Source organism: Melanaphis sacchari, unplaced genomic scaffold (assembly GCF_002803265.2).
Source record: "Melanaphis sacchari strain LSU unplaced genomic scaffold, SCAv2.0 Contig4_pilon_pilon, whole genome shotgun sequence".
In the NCBI taxonomy this organism is placed as follows: domain Eukaryota; kingdom Metazoa; phylum Arthropoda; class Insecta; order Hemiptera; family Aphididae; genus Melanaphis; species Melanaphis sacchari.
This window is the reverse complement of record NW_020271335.1, coordinates 5,992,274-6,007,501: the sequence shown is the minus strand read 5'-3', so window position 1 is coordinate 6,007,501 and position 15,228 is coordinate 5,992,274. Positions and strand designations below refer to the sequence as shown.

The 15,228-nt window shown below is 34.5% G+C and overlaps 1 protein-coding gene across 2 annotated transcripts in view; it reads left to right on the top strand.

Moving 5' to 3' along the window:
- Positions 1-7,451: 7,451 nt before the first annotated feature.
- LOC112598697 overlaps positions 7,452-15,228 on the top strand; it is a 37,319-nt gene continuing 29,542 nt past the window's right edge. For both annotated transcript variants that reach the window (XM_025345240.1, XM_025345241.1), the window contains exon 1: positions 7,452-10,137. In XM_025345240.1, coding sequence (XP_025201025.1) covers positions 7,879-10,077 — 2,199 coding nt within the window. In that variant the 5' untranslated portion in view covers positions 7,452-7,878 and the 3' untranslated portion in view covers positions 10,078-10,137. The remainder of the gene's footprint in view (positions 10,138-15,228) is intronic.

The following is a 15,228-nucleotide window of genomic DNA, read 5'->3' as shown; positions in this document are numbered from 1 at the left end:
TTAAAGCTCACACTAAAGCTAGTTTTTTAATTTACGTCAGTGTGTATTTGTTAATATAAAAACTGGATTTAAGGGGTTTCAAACATTTTATTAAAATTATTATGATAGTAACTATAACTTTGAAATAATGAGTTTATTGTTTATAGTTGTTAATTTTTTATCAAAAAATATTAAAATGTTAAAAACATACATCATGATATAAAGTATTTAAGTATAGTACCGTACTTATTACTAATCTTAAATCCATAGACTGATTTCTATAACCAATAGTGTTGCGTAAAACTTGAGCTTCTAGGGTTTGTATAGAAGACGTAGGCCCTTTTAAGCACAGCACGGACATTAAATTATTTAAGATAAAATTAGCAGTGATGATAGGAAGAATTTTATGCTAGAAGCTTATATATTATTTTAATAATATAATTTTTTAACTACAAAAAATGTATTTAAATCAAAATATATTTAAAAATTAACTTCTCAAGTCTTCGCTTAACAGAAAAAAAAATTATTTTGCTGTGTTTTTTTCAATTTTATGATTAGAGAACTATACATCTGTGTGACTGTGCCCCTCTCACTTATTTGAACGTACTTTGTAGACCTATATACACCAGTGACCATAACTCAAAACATTTATATTATTTAAATTATTCAAAAGAGTCTTTAAGATGTTAACAATAAAAAAAAGGTTCATACATGATGCTAGTGTAAAAAAAATCTATGGGTAAGGCCTCAAATTTTAAATTATTAACCTGTGGCAATTGACGTTAAACTTATGGATGCCGTATAGTTTTAAAATCTGTAAATCAACACTATTGATACCGTAGTTATAATGTTATAATCGCAGTATCATTAAAAAAATTACAAGTTTTTTCTTTTTTAAATGTTAAGTATTGTTTATCGCGTTGACGCTTCTATACGAGGGAGAACTAATATTTCTCTACGTTATGTTGACCTAAAAATGTAGATATGCTTATTGCTTACTGAAGATGAAGATACCATTTGTATATTTCATATCACGTTTAATATCAATATTCTGATAGGCCTTTGGATGATTAATCAATGAGTGCTGGATGTCTGATAACTATGGGGTGAATTTTTGTGTAAATACAAAGTTATTGAATGCAGATTATTTGTTGATTCTGATTAAAAAATGAACGCTTATTATTTAGACTATATCCTAAATAAAATAAACGTATTCATTATTACTTATTTTTGATATTATTAAGTAAATGCATTTTTTTTTTTTTTTAATATTTTACCAATAAAAATTTACTGTATAACATGTTAAATATTTCGTATTTTTATGTTTATCTATTCACCAATCACCGACATATTATATTGATATAATAATCATTATTTTGTAAGAAATATGTTCAATTTTTGTAAAATTGAGTGGGTAGTAAAAAAATATACGTCATAAAATAAAATAGCTGAACGATTTTTAATACCACCATACTTGATAATCTATTATTATATAGTTTATTATTCTTTATTGACTATTTTTTTTTGTTCGTTTATTTGATTTTTTATTATTCTATCAAATTATATTTTTTTTAAATATATTTTTAATGTGAGCTCTTTTTTTGTATTGCGACGGTAATACTAAATAGGCTAAAAATATCGTGTTTTTAAGCTAAAAAAAGGAGCCTTGAAACGCGTACCTAGGCAATGGGCTATTTCGATTTCGTCAACGGTCATAAAAAAAAAAAAATCATCAGACAAACAGCGGATTACTAATTATTATTAATGAGATATATTTATGGTAGTGATAATGTTTAAAACATAGTAATTTTTGGTCTAACTTATATAGGTACTCACAACACTTGCTCGATTTAAATTAAGTCATTATATAGACGAAGTCGCTGAGTTCTGTAGTCCTTTTCTGTTGTACTATCCTCTACACAAAGCACAGATATTCCAAAGACAAACTGTATATAAATATCATCATAGTAAATACGCCTACGCGAAAAAACGGCCTCTGGACCATGACCGTGGTACCGGGAGTTTTTAGATAGCCTGTACCACTGTCAGCTGAAAATTGCAATACCTACATTTGTTTTCCGATTTCCATCATATATTCGGTATCAATTGTAGAAATATTTATTATTTAAATATCTTTCCAATACAGTAATTAATTTGCGTCCTCCCAAATCGTGTATAATGTGGTGACTTGAAGATATTGGTGAAAAATGCTGCTTGGACTTCCCGACTTGAAAGGTTTTTCGTGCCGTTCCATCTACTCGTATAATATGATAAAATGATGGTATCGGATGCATTGTAGTAGATACATGTAGGTACCTACTTAAGGCGTGCGGCGGAAAAACAGATGTGTTCTATGTATACTTTGTAAGTTACATAATATTACAATATCTATCGTATACGGCCATAATTTTTTTAACGAGTTTTAATACTGTTTACATGTGTTTAAATATAACATTACGTTATTGCGTTGAATTATATTAAATAAAAAAAAAAAAAAACACTTAAGTGTATTTATAAAAATCATAATAATAATAATAAAATATTCTAGGTATATAATTAACGTATTAAGTCGGAAACAAATTTAAATAATAATTGTTATTATAATTTCTGGTTAAACTCTGGTTCTGGTCCAATATACAGACTGCAGACAGGCAATAATTTATAAGAAGTATATGCGCACAATGGTTTCGTTATTATTTCGGGCGCCAAGGAATTGTATCCCAAAAAACCCTTTTTCGAAAAAATAAGCTGTAATTAGGTCACTATTTTAAACGATTTATTATTATATTTTTACTATATTTTAATAAAATAACAAATTTAATATAAACTTTGCTATATACTACTGCAGCGTACACGAAATTTCACTCATAGCGACGTAAGGCTTTATCAAAAAGAAATAAATTATTCAATGTTAAATTATATAGAATTATTATTTTTTTTTATAGCTTAGACAATGAGTATAAGTTGTCAAAAAAGAAAATGAATAAAAATAGCCAAAAGCTTAATTCAAAAATAATTATATGAAACATTACGATCGTTGGTTGTGAACTATACGATACACGACGTTTAATATTGTATTTAATGTAGTAAATAGTAATACATAACTGTCTGCAAGTATTTTTTAATAAGTATAGGTATAACGGGATTTATAGTATCCGAAAGAGGAAAAAATATTGATTTTTAATGGTTATAAATATTTATTTTCTCACTAATGAATATGAACAAAATTCGTTGGCGATTCGCCAAAAAAAACGTGTTTAGAACAAATCTTACAATTTTAATCTATAGTTAATAAATATTCAAATACAAATATTGAAATATACGTTGTTATAATAATAATAATAATTTTAATAGCTAGGTACTGATGGTATATAATATACAGAAGTAAATTTTAACAATCAAAAAAAAATGATAAAACGAAATGATAATGAATAATGATCACCCAGTGTTCATGTCGTGATGCAGGCTGCAGTAGTTGTTGGACACTTCGAACTGACCAGATTGCACTATTCGTATCAAAGTCTTCAACAAAGGTATATCTACTATATACAATGTAATATGGAAATAAATTTGATTTTAAACTTGCTGAAAAATAACAATAATTTGTTTGCTAATACTAAATATCTTAAACATCTAAAAACTAAAACTTGACTATGTTTGCCTTATAAAAACTATAAACTAACATATTTTGAATTTAATGAGTTGCAAAAGTATTGGAATAATATTCAGGTCACGTTTACGAAAAAAAGGAGAATTTTCTCCTGGCGACAAATTTTGAAAAACAGCAAAACATTTAAACTACCTAATTAAAAAATAAAATAACAATGATTTTTTATAGACATTTTTTTTTTATTTGATACAATAGGAACCTAAGAATATTTTTAAAAATAAAATAATTTCAATATTAACTTAGTATTTTTTATTAAAACTCTATTTATTATATTTTAAATTGTCTAATTCCAATTATAAGTATATTGAACTATACAGGTAAATACAAGAATTACCCATTCACGTCTAATGGCGGATATAAAATTTCAAAATTCAAAACTTTCCTTCACTTAGATATCGTATGAAATATGATTTTTGTAAAAAAACAGTTTTTTAGGATCTTTTGTTGTAAAATTTTTAAAAATCATATCAATAGTTATATGTAAAGGTAGAGCGACAGTGCATCTAACGTTCTAGTCTATTTCTAACGACTTTTTAAACATCCGACAACCTAAAAAATGGTAATATTTGATTTAAAAAAGAAATCAGCAAAAAGCGACAGTGGGCTATTTTCGAAAAAAATTGCTTATTTTCCTTTATTTTTATGCATATAGTTTTCTAGCGTCACACGATGATATTATTATCTTATCGTTCAAATACGATCAAATACAATCAAATACGATTTACAATTCATAGAATATAAGAGTACCTACTTTAAGCTAGGTACTACTGAAGCGACTTGTTTTTTTTTACAACATTCAATTAATGATATATAATAACTCTGCAGGTTCAACAATTCGTCTGGAAATTTTAGAAAAATTCTTGATAAATGTTAAGATTTTTTAACAATAAAAAATCTATGTAAAACATGCACGTTGTGTGGCTCATAATGGATATATTGATTGCTTAAAATTCATGAAGTCATTAGCAAATGGGCTGTAGTAGTGCCAAAAGGATCGTCCGACGAATCTTATTGATGACGGAGTGGAAGCCGTCGGGCGTTGAATTGGAAATTCCTGGGTCGTCGATGTAACCGAGTCAGTGGCGGCGATGAATGCGACACAAATAAAAGGACACACGTAATTAAAGGCGGCGTTTAACAGGCACACCGTTATTGCACGAAACGATGCGTACCTATATATTAGATTTCGGTCACACGCGGTCGAGACGAACGACGAATGACGCGAATATGTGGCGATCGAACCACGTGGCGGATACGGTGATCGGACACTCAGCGATGGTACTGTTGTCGGATCACACACGGATACAGCGACACGGACACGTTACACGTAACGAATGACAAAGGTACGCACTTTCAGAAAAAGGCAACTGCTGTAGACGGTGGATGCGGCCGATGCGGGACGAGTGAGAGTATTGTCGCGTTCTTACAGAATACGTAAAGACGTAGATACGCAACGGCGATAGGGGTGAAAAAGTTCGCCGAAACTCGTTAAGACAATACCGCGACAAGGTACGGACCATGTTTTATTTGTGGCGCGAAAAGTATGGGGTTTAAACAGGAAGTTTGCTCATATTGGATTGTTAGAAACATCATTGTCGATGATAATGTTGAATAATAATACATTACGTTTCACATTGACTCGGTAATGTGACCCGCGTTTCCTACAGATTGAAAAATTACCAGATGTGACGACACAAAATAGATGTTTCAAAAGTATTTATTTTTTTTTTCGTTGCAACTTGCAAATTAGCGGTTTTGAAAAGAAAATTATATAGTTGGCTGACGAGAATACCAATTTAGGAGTGTGATCAAAACGCGAATTTCTTATACTCTGTAAGTAAATTAAAACATATTATATACCTATATATACAAACCTTTTGCCCTTTTTCTTTTATTTGACCTTTATCGTAATTGATAAATTTTCTTCTTTTAGAAAACAATAACGCTAATAGAACCTATTCTAAAATTGTATATACTTTAAAATTATATTTAAAAAGAAAATAATTACCTATAATCTATATATTTTCTAGTCAAAATAGACAAAGTAATTAAGCAGGTACACAAATATTTACACGCATATCATATATCACATATTGTTTTCATACTGATTTTATTATACTCGTAATTTAAATTTCAAGAAATCGTGTTATTTAATATTTATACATATTTATTTAATTTTGTTTAATCGATAACCAAATATGATATATGTAAATTCGATATCCATAGAAAACAATACTTCATAAAATTACAAAATTTAATACTTCGAAGTTAGTACCTAGTACCATTGATTATACTACTATTTATTATCATTACTAGAAGCTAGTGCCTAATTAAAACCATTATGTCTAGACTATGAAAGAAACGTTAGTTCCAAATTTATGTTTTAAATTGCAATGACATACGTAATTTTAATATTTAAAATTTTTACTGTTATTGTGGTATTTTTAAAAATAAATAGTCAAAGTTATACGTAGCGTTTACATAAAAATACGAAAATATTATTGTTATTTAATATAGATAGCTATAGAAATATTATAATACAAATTTTTAATTTGAAATTAATTATGTAAACATATAGGCATATCATAAATAATGTACATGACCTTCCTATAGGTATATACATAATATTTATGAAATTAATAGTCTATCATTACATTTTAAACAAATTTAAAACAATTTTAATAGTCATAGTTGGTAATTACAGTTAAATGTAGGTAAATAAACGGGTATTTCAATAATATACATAAAAAATTATTTTTAGAAAATAACCTAAATTATTTCAATATTTTCATATTATTTTCACGTTTGTATGGTTTTTGGTTTGAATATTGGTAAATTGTATATAATAATAAATTAAAAAAACAAAGACCTAAAATTTGCTTTATTTTAGCATAATTTTTAACCACTTTGTTATCTCTAGTGTTCCTCAGTATAAGGTGCGTATACATATTTTATTTTTTACAAAAAATGTTATTACGAGTATAATATAACATCAATTGGCAGTACGTGTAATTATTATATAAATTATAATATATTAATATTAATAATATTATTATAAAATAGGTATGATGTATAGTACACATTATTTATTTTAAAATTACGGAAATAAAATATTTTAATGTATTATAAATTATAATCTATAAGTACAATAAAACTATACAGTGGCACAGTCCGGTTGGACTGAAATTGGCCTTTCGGTTCGTTGACGAAAAAATGAATCTTTGAAGTTTTAAAAAATTGTAGAGATAGAGGATACATTAACGATATTTCATAATATAGTAATTAGTATTGATAATTAATGTTCAAAAGAATAAAAATAAAAAATGATAACATGATCAGATCGCTCGTCGTCGTCGTCGTCTGTGGGTACGTTGTTTTTTTTCCGGTCGAACCGCGGTCGGTGGGTAAAAAATCTCGTACAGACGCCGACGATGGACGTCGGGGGACGTACATCCTCTACTGTACAATGTACATACCTCATACAACCTGTGTACACTCTAAAAAACTTATAATATATTATTATTGTTATTACTGTTACCGTCGTAGCAAGCGAACCGGTACCTCTGGTGCGCCTGCCGAAGGTAGTTGGGTACAGAACGCGACTCGTTCCGTAGTCTTCCCGGTCGAATAACATAATATACGATATACCACTCCCTCACTCTTTTTCTCTCCATAATATAATATAATATTATTAATATTACCTGCAGCACTACCTGTGGAACGGTACGCGCGCTGTGGAAGCGACGACGTCGGTGGGGGACTGCGGTGCGGCAAACCCGCACGACAGGTCGCCGGCGAGCCACGACCACCACTCCGTCGTCAGTCTACGGGACACACCGTTCGCATTCGCGTCTCGTTTTGTGCGGTAGGTTTCTTGTTATATTATTACACACTCGTCACGTTTTCGTGTCGCGTTTCGCGTGTGCCGAACACACCACGCAGTACGAAGGTCGTATACCTCTATTATCGTCGTCGCGAACCGCGTTTCGGATAAGTATACACGGGATTTCACTAGGTACTCGCGACCCGTGATGTGAATGACGGTCGCCGGTAAACGTCGTCTAATCGCGTTACAGGGAATGTGACATATTTATTAAACCGTTGCGGGCGCACACACTAACATACAAACGAAACAGTGGACACGACGCATCGTTCGATCACCGGTCTTGCGAAGAGTAATAGGTAATTGATCGTCGAAGTGTAGTACGCAAGGTCCGTCGATCGCCACCATGAGTATGATGATGATGATGAGACCATCCGACTCGACACCCATCTGCCGGTGTCGGGTCCTGTATCTGGGTTCGGCCGTACCACATATTACTAAGGACGGTCTGCAGGGTATACAGGAACCGCTCAAGGAGTTGTACCCGGAGCAGGGAGCCTTGGGCGCCCGCGGCATTGACTCTTGGCTAAGCGTTTGGAGCAATGGTTTGCTGCTGGAAAACGTAGACGAGAATCACAAAAAGATCACTCGGTTCTTCCCGATTGAGTCACTGCATTACTGTGCTGCGGTCCGATTCGTCCTGGTGCCCGAAAAATCAAACGGGTCATCCCAGCCGCGATTCTTGCCATTGGACTCTCCGTTCGCCCGGTCCCCGAACCCAAACCATCCACCACTGTTCGCAGCTATACTACGCCGGACTTCCGGCATCAAGGTGCTCGAGTGTCACACATTTATATGCAAACGTGAGATGGCCGCCAACGCGCTGGTTCGGTGTTGTTTCCACGCTTACGCTGATTCGTCGTACGCCAAACAATCGGAAAATGGTGGCACAAATGGCACCGTTAATGGTGCTGGCGGTAACAGCATATACGGCACTGTGCGAACTAATAGGTCAGTTGGCAACAACACAATTGAAAAGGTAGAAGGCTGGCGGCGTATGACCAACGGTGGAGCGGCGGCTGGAAGCACGCTGACGCTCAACAGTGCACACTCGAATGGGATTACCATGCTGGAGGCGTCCACGAACTCCATGGACGATTTGTCCGAATGCAACGGCGACGAAAACCATAAAGTGTGGGTTGGCAGCACTAAAGATATATCGGAAAAAGAAGACTTGTACGGCACCAGCAATACGATGCGCAGCTCTCGTTCCAGCAGACCCAGGCAACTGGTCGGGGGTGCCCCGCCACCACCACCACCACCGCCACCGGTGAGAGACGACAGTAATAAATCAGCAGCCAAAAAGACAAAGGAGAGACCGCGCCGCAAGAGGACGCCAACCGGTGGAAGTCGCGAAGATTTGTACGCGCCGTCGATGAACGGTTCGCTTATGAGATCTGTGCACGGCGGCCGAAGTTCAGTATCGCTCAACGGCACCATGGCGAGCCGAGGACCACCCAGAGGGTTCATGCAATATCAACAGCCTCCACCACCACCGCCACCTAACCACATATATTCAAATGGTGGAGGTGGCACCATGCTCAGGCCCGTTAACGGCTTTCATCCGCATTCATCGCACCACCCACATCACCATCATCCAGGAATGATGCAGCAGCAGCCACCACCTCCGCCGCCCATAATGATGGTGCCCACCACGCTGCCTCACCCCAAAAAAATGCACAAGATGAAGCCGGGTATGATTCCGGTACCCAGACCGGGAATGATCCCGGCCAACTATATGCCGGTACCTATGTATATGCACACCGGCAAAAAGTCCAAGCACGGCGTGCCTATGCCAGTACCGATGGCAATGGAAGAACCGATATACATGCCGTCTGCCCGGCCGTTGAGTCCGGTCGCGTCTTATCAACCCGAGCACTTCCCTCATGAGGCGTACCTGATGCAGCAGTACGCAAACAGTGTCAATCACATGAACAACAATAATAACAACGGGCCGGCGCCTAAGACCAAAAAAGGTAAAAAGGACAAGAAATCCAAGGATTCGGTTAACGGGATGATGCCACCACTGATGGTGCCACAGTTAATGGTCAACGGTGGCGCTGGTGGAGGTGGAATGATGATGATGCAACCGCACCAGCAGCAGCCACTTCAGCATCCGCCACCGCCGCCACCCGCTGGACCGCCTCAGATGAACGGACACAGGGTTAATGGCAATGGTATCATGTCGACTGGTCACGAAGACATGACGGACGACACGGAGGACTCGGTGTATAGCACCGGCATTTACCGGCGAAAGGGTCATCTCAACGAGCGGGCGTTTTCGTACTCAATTCGACAGGAGCACCGATCCCGGTCTTATGGATCGCTGGCTAACCTCAAGTTCGCCGCGCCGCCAATCGTGCCAAACGGTGTGGATGGGGTACCGAACAAAGTGGATATCAAGAAGGAACGGGAGATCATGCAAATGATGCAGGATTTGGAGTTGTCCGGTGACGAGCTGGACCGTGCTGATCATGTGGTGCACCACCAGAAGCAGAGCAACAATGTGGCGCACCATCAGAGGCCCGTCAAGACGAAACGATAACGACCGCCACCATATTATTAATGTGTCACAGCTGCGGACCGGAACTACGATCACTTGCAGGTAAACGAAAATTCGCTTAATTGTACACGTGTTGTACTTTATATTATTTTTAAGTTAATTTTAATTCATAATAATATAAAAGTGTATCGTTTTACTATCCACATCGGGTATGGTCGACGGTCGTCATCAATGAATTGAATTGTATCTGTAAAACCGTCTCGTTTATTAATTTATACTAATTTAGGATCCAATTTAAGTATCTTAAAAATTATCAAAAAAAGTTTTGACTGTTTTTAAAAACAAAATGATGATATTTGGCACGGATGAAAAAATATCTAAAAACTATTAAAGCAAATATTATGAAAATATATTTCCTAATAATTTATGCATTAAATATTAATAAGATGACCTGAAAAAGCTAAAAAATGGAAAAATAAATTCCATCTTTGTATTGTGTTTATTAATTGTAACGAAATATGTATTTGGAGTGCATTGTCCTAAAGCACCAAAAAAAATAATGTACTTTGCATTGGAATCTGAGCCCTAATTATTATTATTAATTATAATTGACTCAACTACCGCCGATGAGAATATTCGTTATTCATATACCCAGGTATTATTATTGCATACCGTCTCGTCATCTCATTTGCCGTGATAATATAGCGTTAACGATCGCGTATTGTCCTTTTTAGATATTATACGTCTATTTTTCCTCCGGAGCGAAAACTTAACTCTATAACCATGCTTTATATGCACGCGTATGTGTCGATATAATATCATAATTATATTATTATTATATATTGTTGTTACTGACTGTATATTATTATTATGTAGCCCCAAGTCACGACACTATGTCGTTTCGGTAATAATTGAAGTTGATTTCGAAATGCGAATATTAAGCGAAATTATACGCGGAGATCATGCGAGAAAATATTAGTTGCATATGGACATCGCTACATTAGGTCAATGTTGCAGAAACGTTTGTAATCGTTCAACTCTAAAACACAATAGCATTAATAGAAACCTTAATTACTGCGAGATTTCATGTAATATTAAGGGGTACACACATCTACACAATAATTATTATATTCTAAATTAAACAGCAGTTTGACGATTTAGAAATATTTTATCTCACAGATCAGGTTGACAATTATTATTCGGTATTAAATCTTTAAATATTTTTGTTTCGTAAACACGTTAATAACAATTCTTATAGATACTTATATACAATTTAATATTTTCACCGCGATAGTTTAAATTAATTAAAAATATATTATATAAATTGGTACATGTTTAGACAAAATAAAAACTAAACAAGTATGACGTAGGTAATCAAATGTTATTAATATGACTTTTTACTTAGTATTTTATATCTATTAATTAGTTTTTTAACTAATAAATCATAAATATTACCTAGAAAGTACCTAGTAAATAGTCTTCTGTATAGCGAATCAATGATAAATACGTTTTTATAAATATATACCTATTTATTTTTACAAATATTAGTAAATTAACCCAATTACTAGTTTCAATATATTCGAAAAATCTATAGTACATAAAAACAATTTGTGTTAACATAATAATGTATATTTACTTAACTCGTATTATATTTTTAAGAATAAAAACAACATAATTCATCGTTAAAATGTGGACCGTAACTGTAATGGGTCAACGATATAAATGTCATTTATAAATGGTGCACAGTTTCACAACTTATGAATGAACCTATTATAGTGGGTTCCGTGACGGAACTATTATTATAAATCAATTTATCGCGATTTTGTCGACTAGCTGTGGACACTGCAATCTATAAAATATATAGTATTTTACACTAAATAGACTCCTTCGTATTTCTTGTCGTTATCACAATACACAATTATCATAATAATGTAACAAAATGTACTGTGCTCGTTCTGTGTGAAAAAAAAAAATAAAAAAAAATATAAATAATTAAAAAAAGAATGTAAACACATTTTCGAGCCTTCGCAACGACAATAATAATACGTTGGTCGTAACGTAAGTAAACACCTCTATTCACGTTCAGTAGGGTTACCGCGTGGGTACCTATATAATAATATTATGCTGGCGCGTTTTGAAAGTACGTGGCTGCAGAAGCATATCGCGCGTTGGAATAAATACGTTATATATATATATATTGTATTATGTATAGACAGTTATGTAATATTCGGTAGTTAAATCTTCCACCGTAACGTCGCGCTAAACTATATGATAATATATAACGTCCAGCATCGTTTAGCGTTATGATATTACATAAAAATTAAAAATGTTTACTTATATGTAACTGTTACGCGATAGTGTGTCGCGAGGGTGGGGGTGTAAATTGATAATTCTGTGCCCACGAAAAACGCAAATGATGTTCGTCATCTATATCATATTATTATTATTGTGTAGGCACGCGCAGTAAGTGTATAGAATGCAACGCGGTGGATATCGTAGGCACCTAGTGTTATATGCTTGCCCACACGTGTACATTGTTATACACATACTAGCGGGTATTATAATAATATCGTTTTGCGGTTTTAATATTATTATACCATTCGTGCACGTTTGGTGTGGTTTTAAAAGGCCACCGCGTGTGAACCAACACATCGTAAAACCACAAACCGTTCGGACCTGTAACAATACAACTTCGTTCTATAGGCTCAATATTACGCACTCGTATATATCCGTATGATAAATTGATAAATAAATAAACATTTTATAAGTAACTGCTATCTTTTTGACCGTTTTTCTTGTACAATTGGTGCACCAAGCTATATCATATTATATATTATATACAAGTTTGCTCTTAAAATACATTATACAGAGATCGTTGAGTGTATAAATATATATAATAATAAATTCGACGGTGTCATGAGTTTTAAAGCGGTCGCTCGGAATGCGCACCGGCATTCCTACATCAGACGGCGGTTGTAGAGGCGTGGCAGCCGGATAGGCGGATCTGATGGGATACCTACATATAATATATAATATAATATAATAACAGGACGACGGCGGTGGCGTAAAGTAATAAGATAGATCTTGGTACAAATCCAATATTTTTACTACGGCCGATACTCCGGACCGTTTATTCTCCGAAACGATTCTAGCAGTTGAACCTTGACCAGATGTATACTCGTGTTGTTATAATATTATCATTATCCTCTAACGGATTTAAATGACGCGCCGTTCATCAGCATGGATTTGTTTACCTAAATATTACATTATAAAATTATATGTCGTTGTTTAGATAGGCATTAGGTATTGTATTATGTTATATAGATACATCCGATCTATCGAAGAAAGTATCGGCGAGTTGGATACATTATAAGCTGCTTCAGTGACACTGATTCCACGGACAGGTTTTATACCTCGGTCTGTCTATCTCGCTGTCGGTATGCTGTGACTGCTGCTGCTGTAAAGAAAACATGTTAAGATAATTTAATACGTTAAATCATGTACACGATAAATAAAACACAGACGTACTAAGATTTCTAAACAGTTATTAAAATTCCATTATCAAATGAAAGTATTGTAAAAGCCGCACAAGTTTATTTTAATATGAACGATATTACCGCTCGTCGGCTTTGTTATGACCCGAGGGACGTACGCGAAAAGCTTACTTATAACTGCTCGAATTGTGGTCGAATGACGGGACGTTGTGTTGTAAAATTTAAATCACAATATCAAACGGACCATTAAATAGTCTGACGACCTGCGCCACCGCGGTCAAATAAAAGCGACACGGTTGTCGGCCAATCAAAACGCATTATAATCGCCAGTGGAAACGAGCAGTAATAATTACAACAGACACGACGATGAGACGAGACCTACAACACCTGTAGTACGTATATATATTATAATACATAGAGAAATGTGTGTTACAGTTAAAATGATAATAATCGCGGCCACTGTAGTCGACTGCACTGAATGTGAATATTGATGACCGCCGAACGAGTAAAACATAAAACCACAGGTGACCCCAAAACCGACTACCTGTCGTGTGTAAAGGAGCCCCCGCGGGGGCTAAGTTCCGACTTTCCTCAGCAGTGCCCTCTTGTGCCACTTTCGTAGTGTAATCGTCGTTCTTCCCTCCTCTCTGCCGCAATACATTGAGTGTATCCGTTGGACATATATGCGTTCGATAGACAAATTAATATATTTTAAACTCTTCATAACGCGTCTAATGCACGAATCGACCGGAGTTAAGCATCCGCGTAAAATTAATCAATGACCGTTTATAACACGTTCACATCCGTTACAATTGTGTCAGTGGACCTATTATTCGACGGCGTACGATTTTCGGTCGCACTCCAATGATTTATCTGTCTTATAGTTTAGCACGCATTACACACGTCGCTCAATGGCGCGATTCTTGGAATTCGTTCGGTTTTCTATAGCGGATGACGGGAGGAAGGGGGATTTTTAATTTTTACCGCAAGAACCTGTGACACCCGGTACACTCCTACCAATCCCGTCAACCGTTTACGAGACACCACTAAACGGTTTGATTTTATAGTTGAAATTGTAAGTTTTTTTTAGCAAAACAAATCGCGGATTTCAAAATGCTTAAAAATTTGTTGAATTTAATATTTATTTAACGGAGATTATATACAATACAAATCTTTTCATTTGTATTTTTCACCTGTACTGTATAATACATATAATAATATTAATAGTATTCCTGTATATTGAAATTCCGTGCAAAGATAGAACAATAAATGGAATGTTTATAGAAAATTCAAAAAAAAAATAATGGTACATACTTATTAAAAGATTTAGTCTCCCTCCACTCCCACAAACACGTGCGTGCGCCATAATTCTATAGGTACGAAATACATACATATATATATATATATATATATATATATACGATCTACAGATTAAATAGTAACCACCATATTTTGTGTGAAAGTGTATAGACATTTTGCCATGGTGTTTTCCCACTATCGTGAAATTGTTCGTATTCGTCGACTACAGTAATGTATATAAATATACATATATATTTATTTTATTGGCATACATATAACTACACTATTATACCAATAGTTCGTAGTCAAACAACCATAACGACAATTCGTTACGAAACAAAACGAATTCGTTTTCTTTTAAGTCCTATAGGCGATTTTCGCGATAAAAAATTTTTTCTGA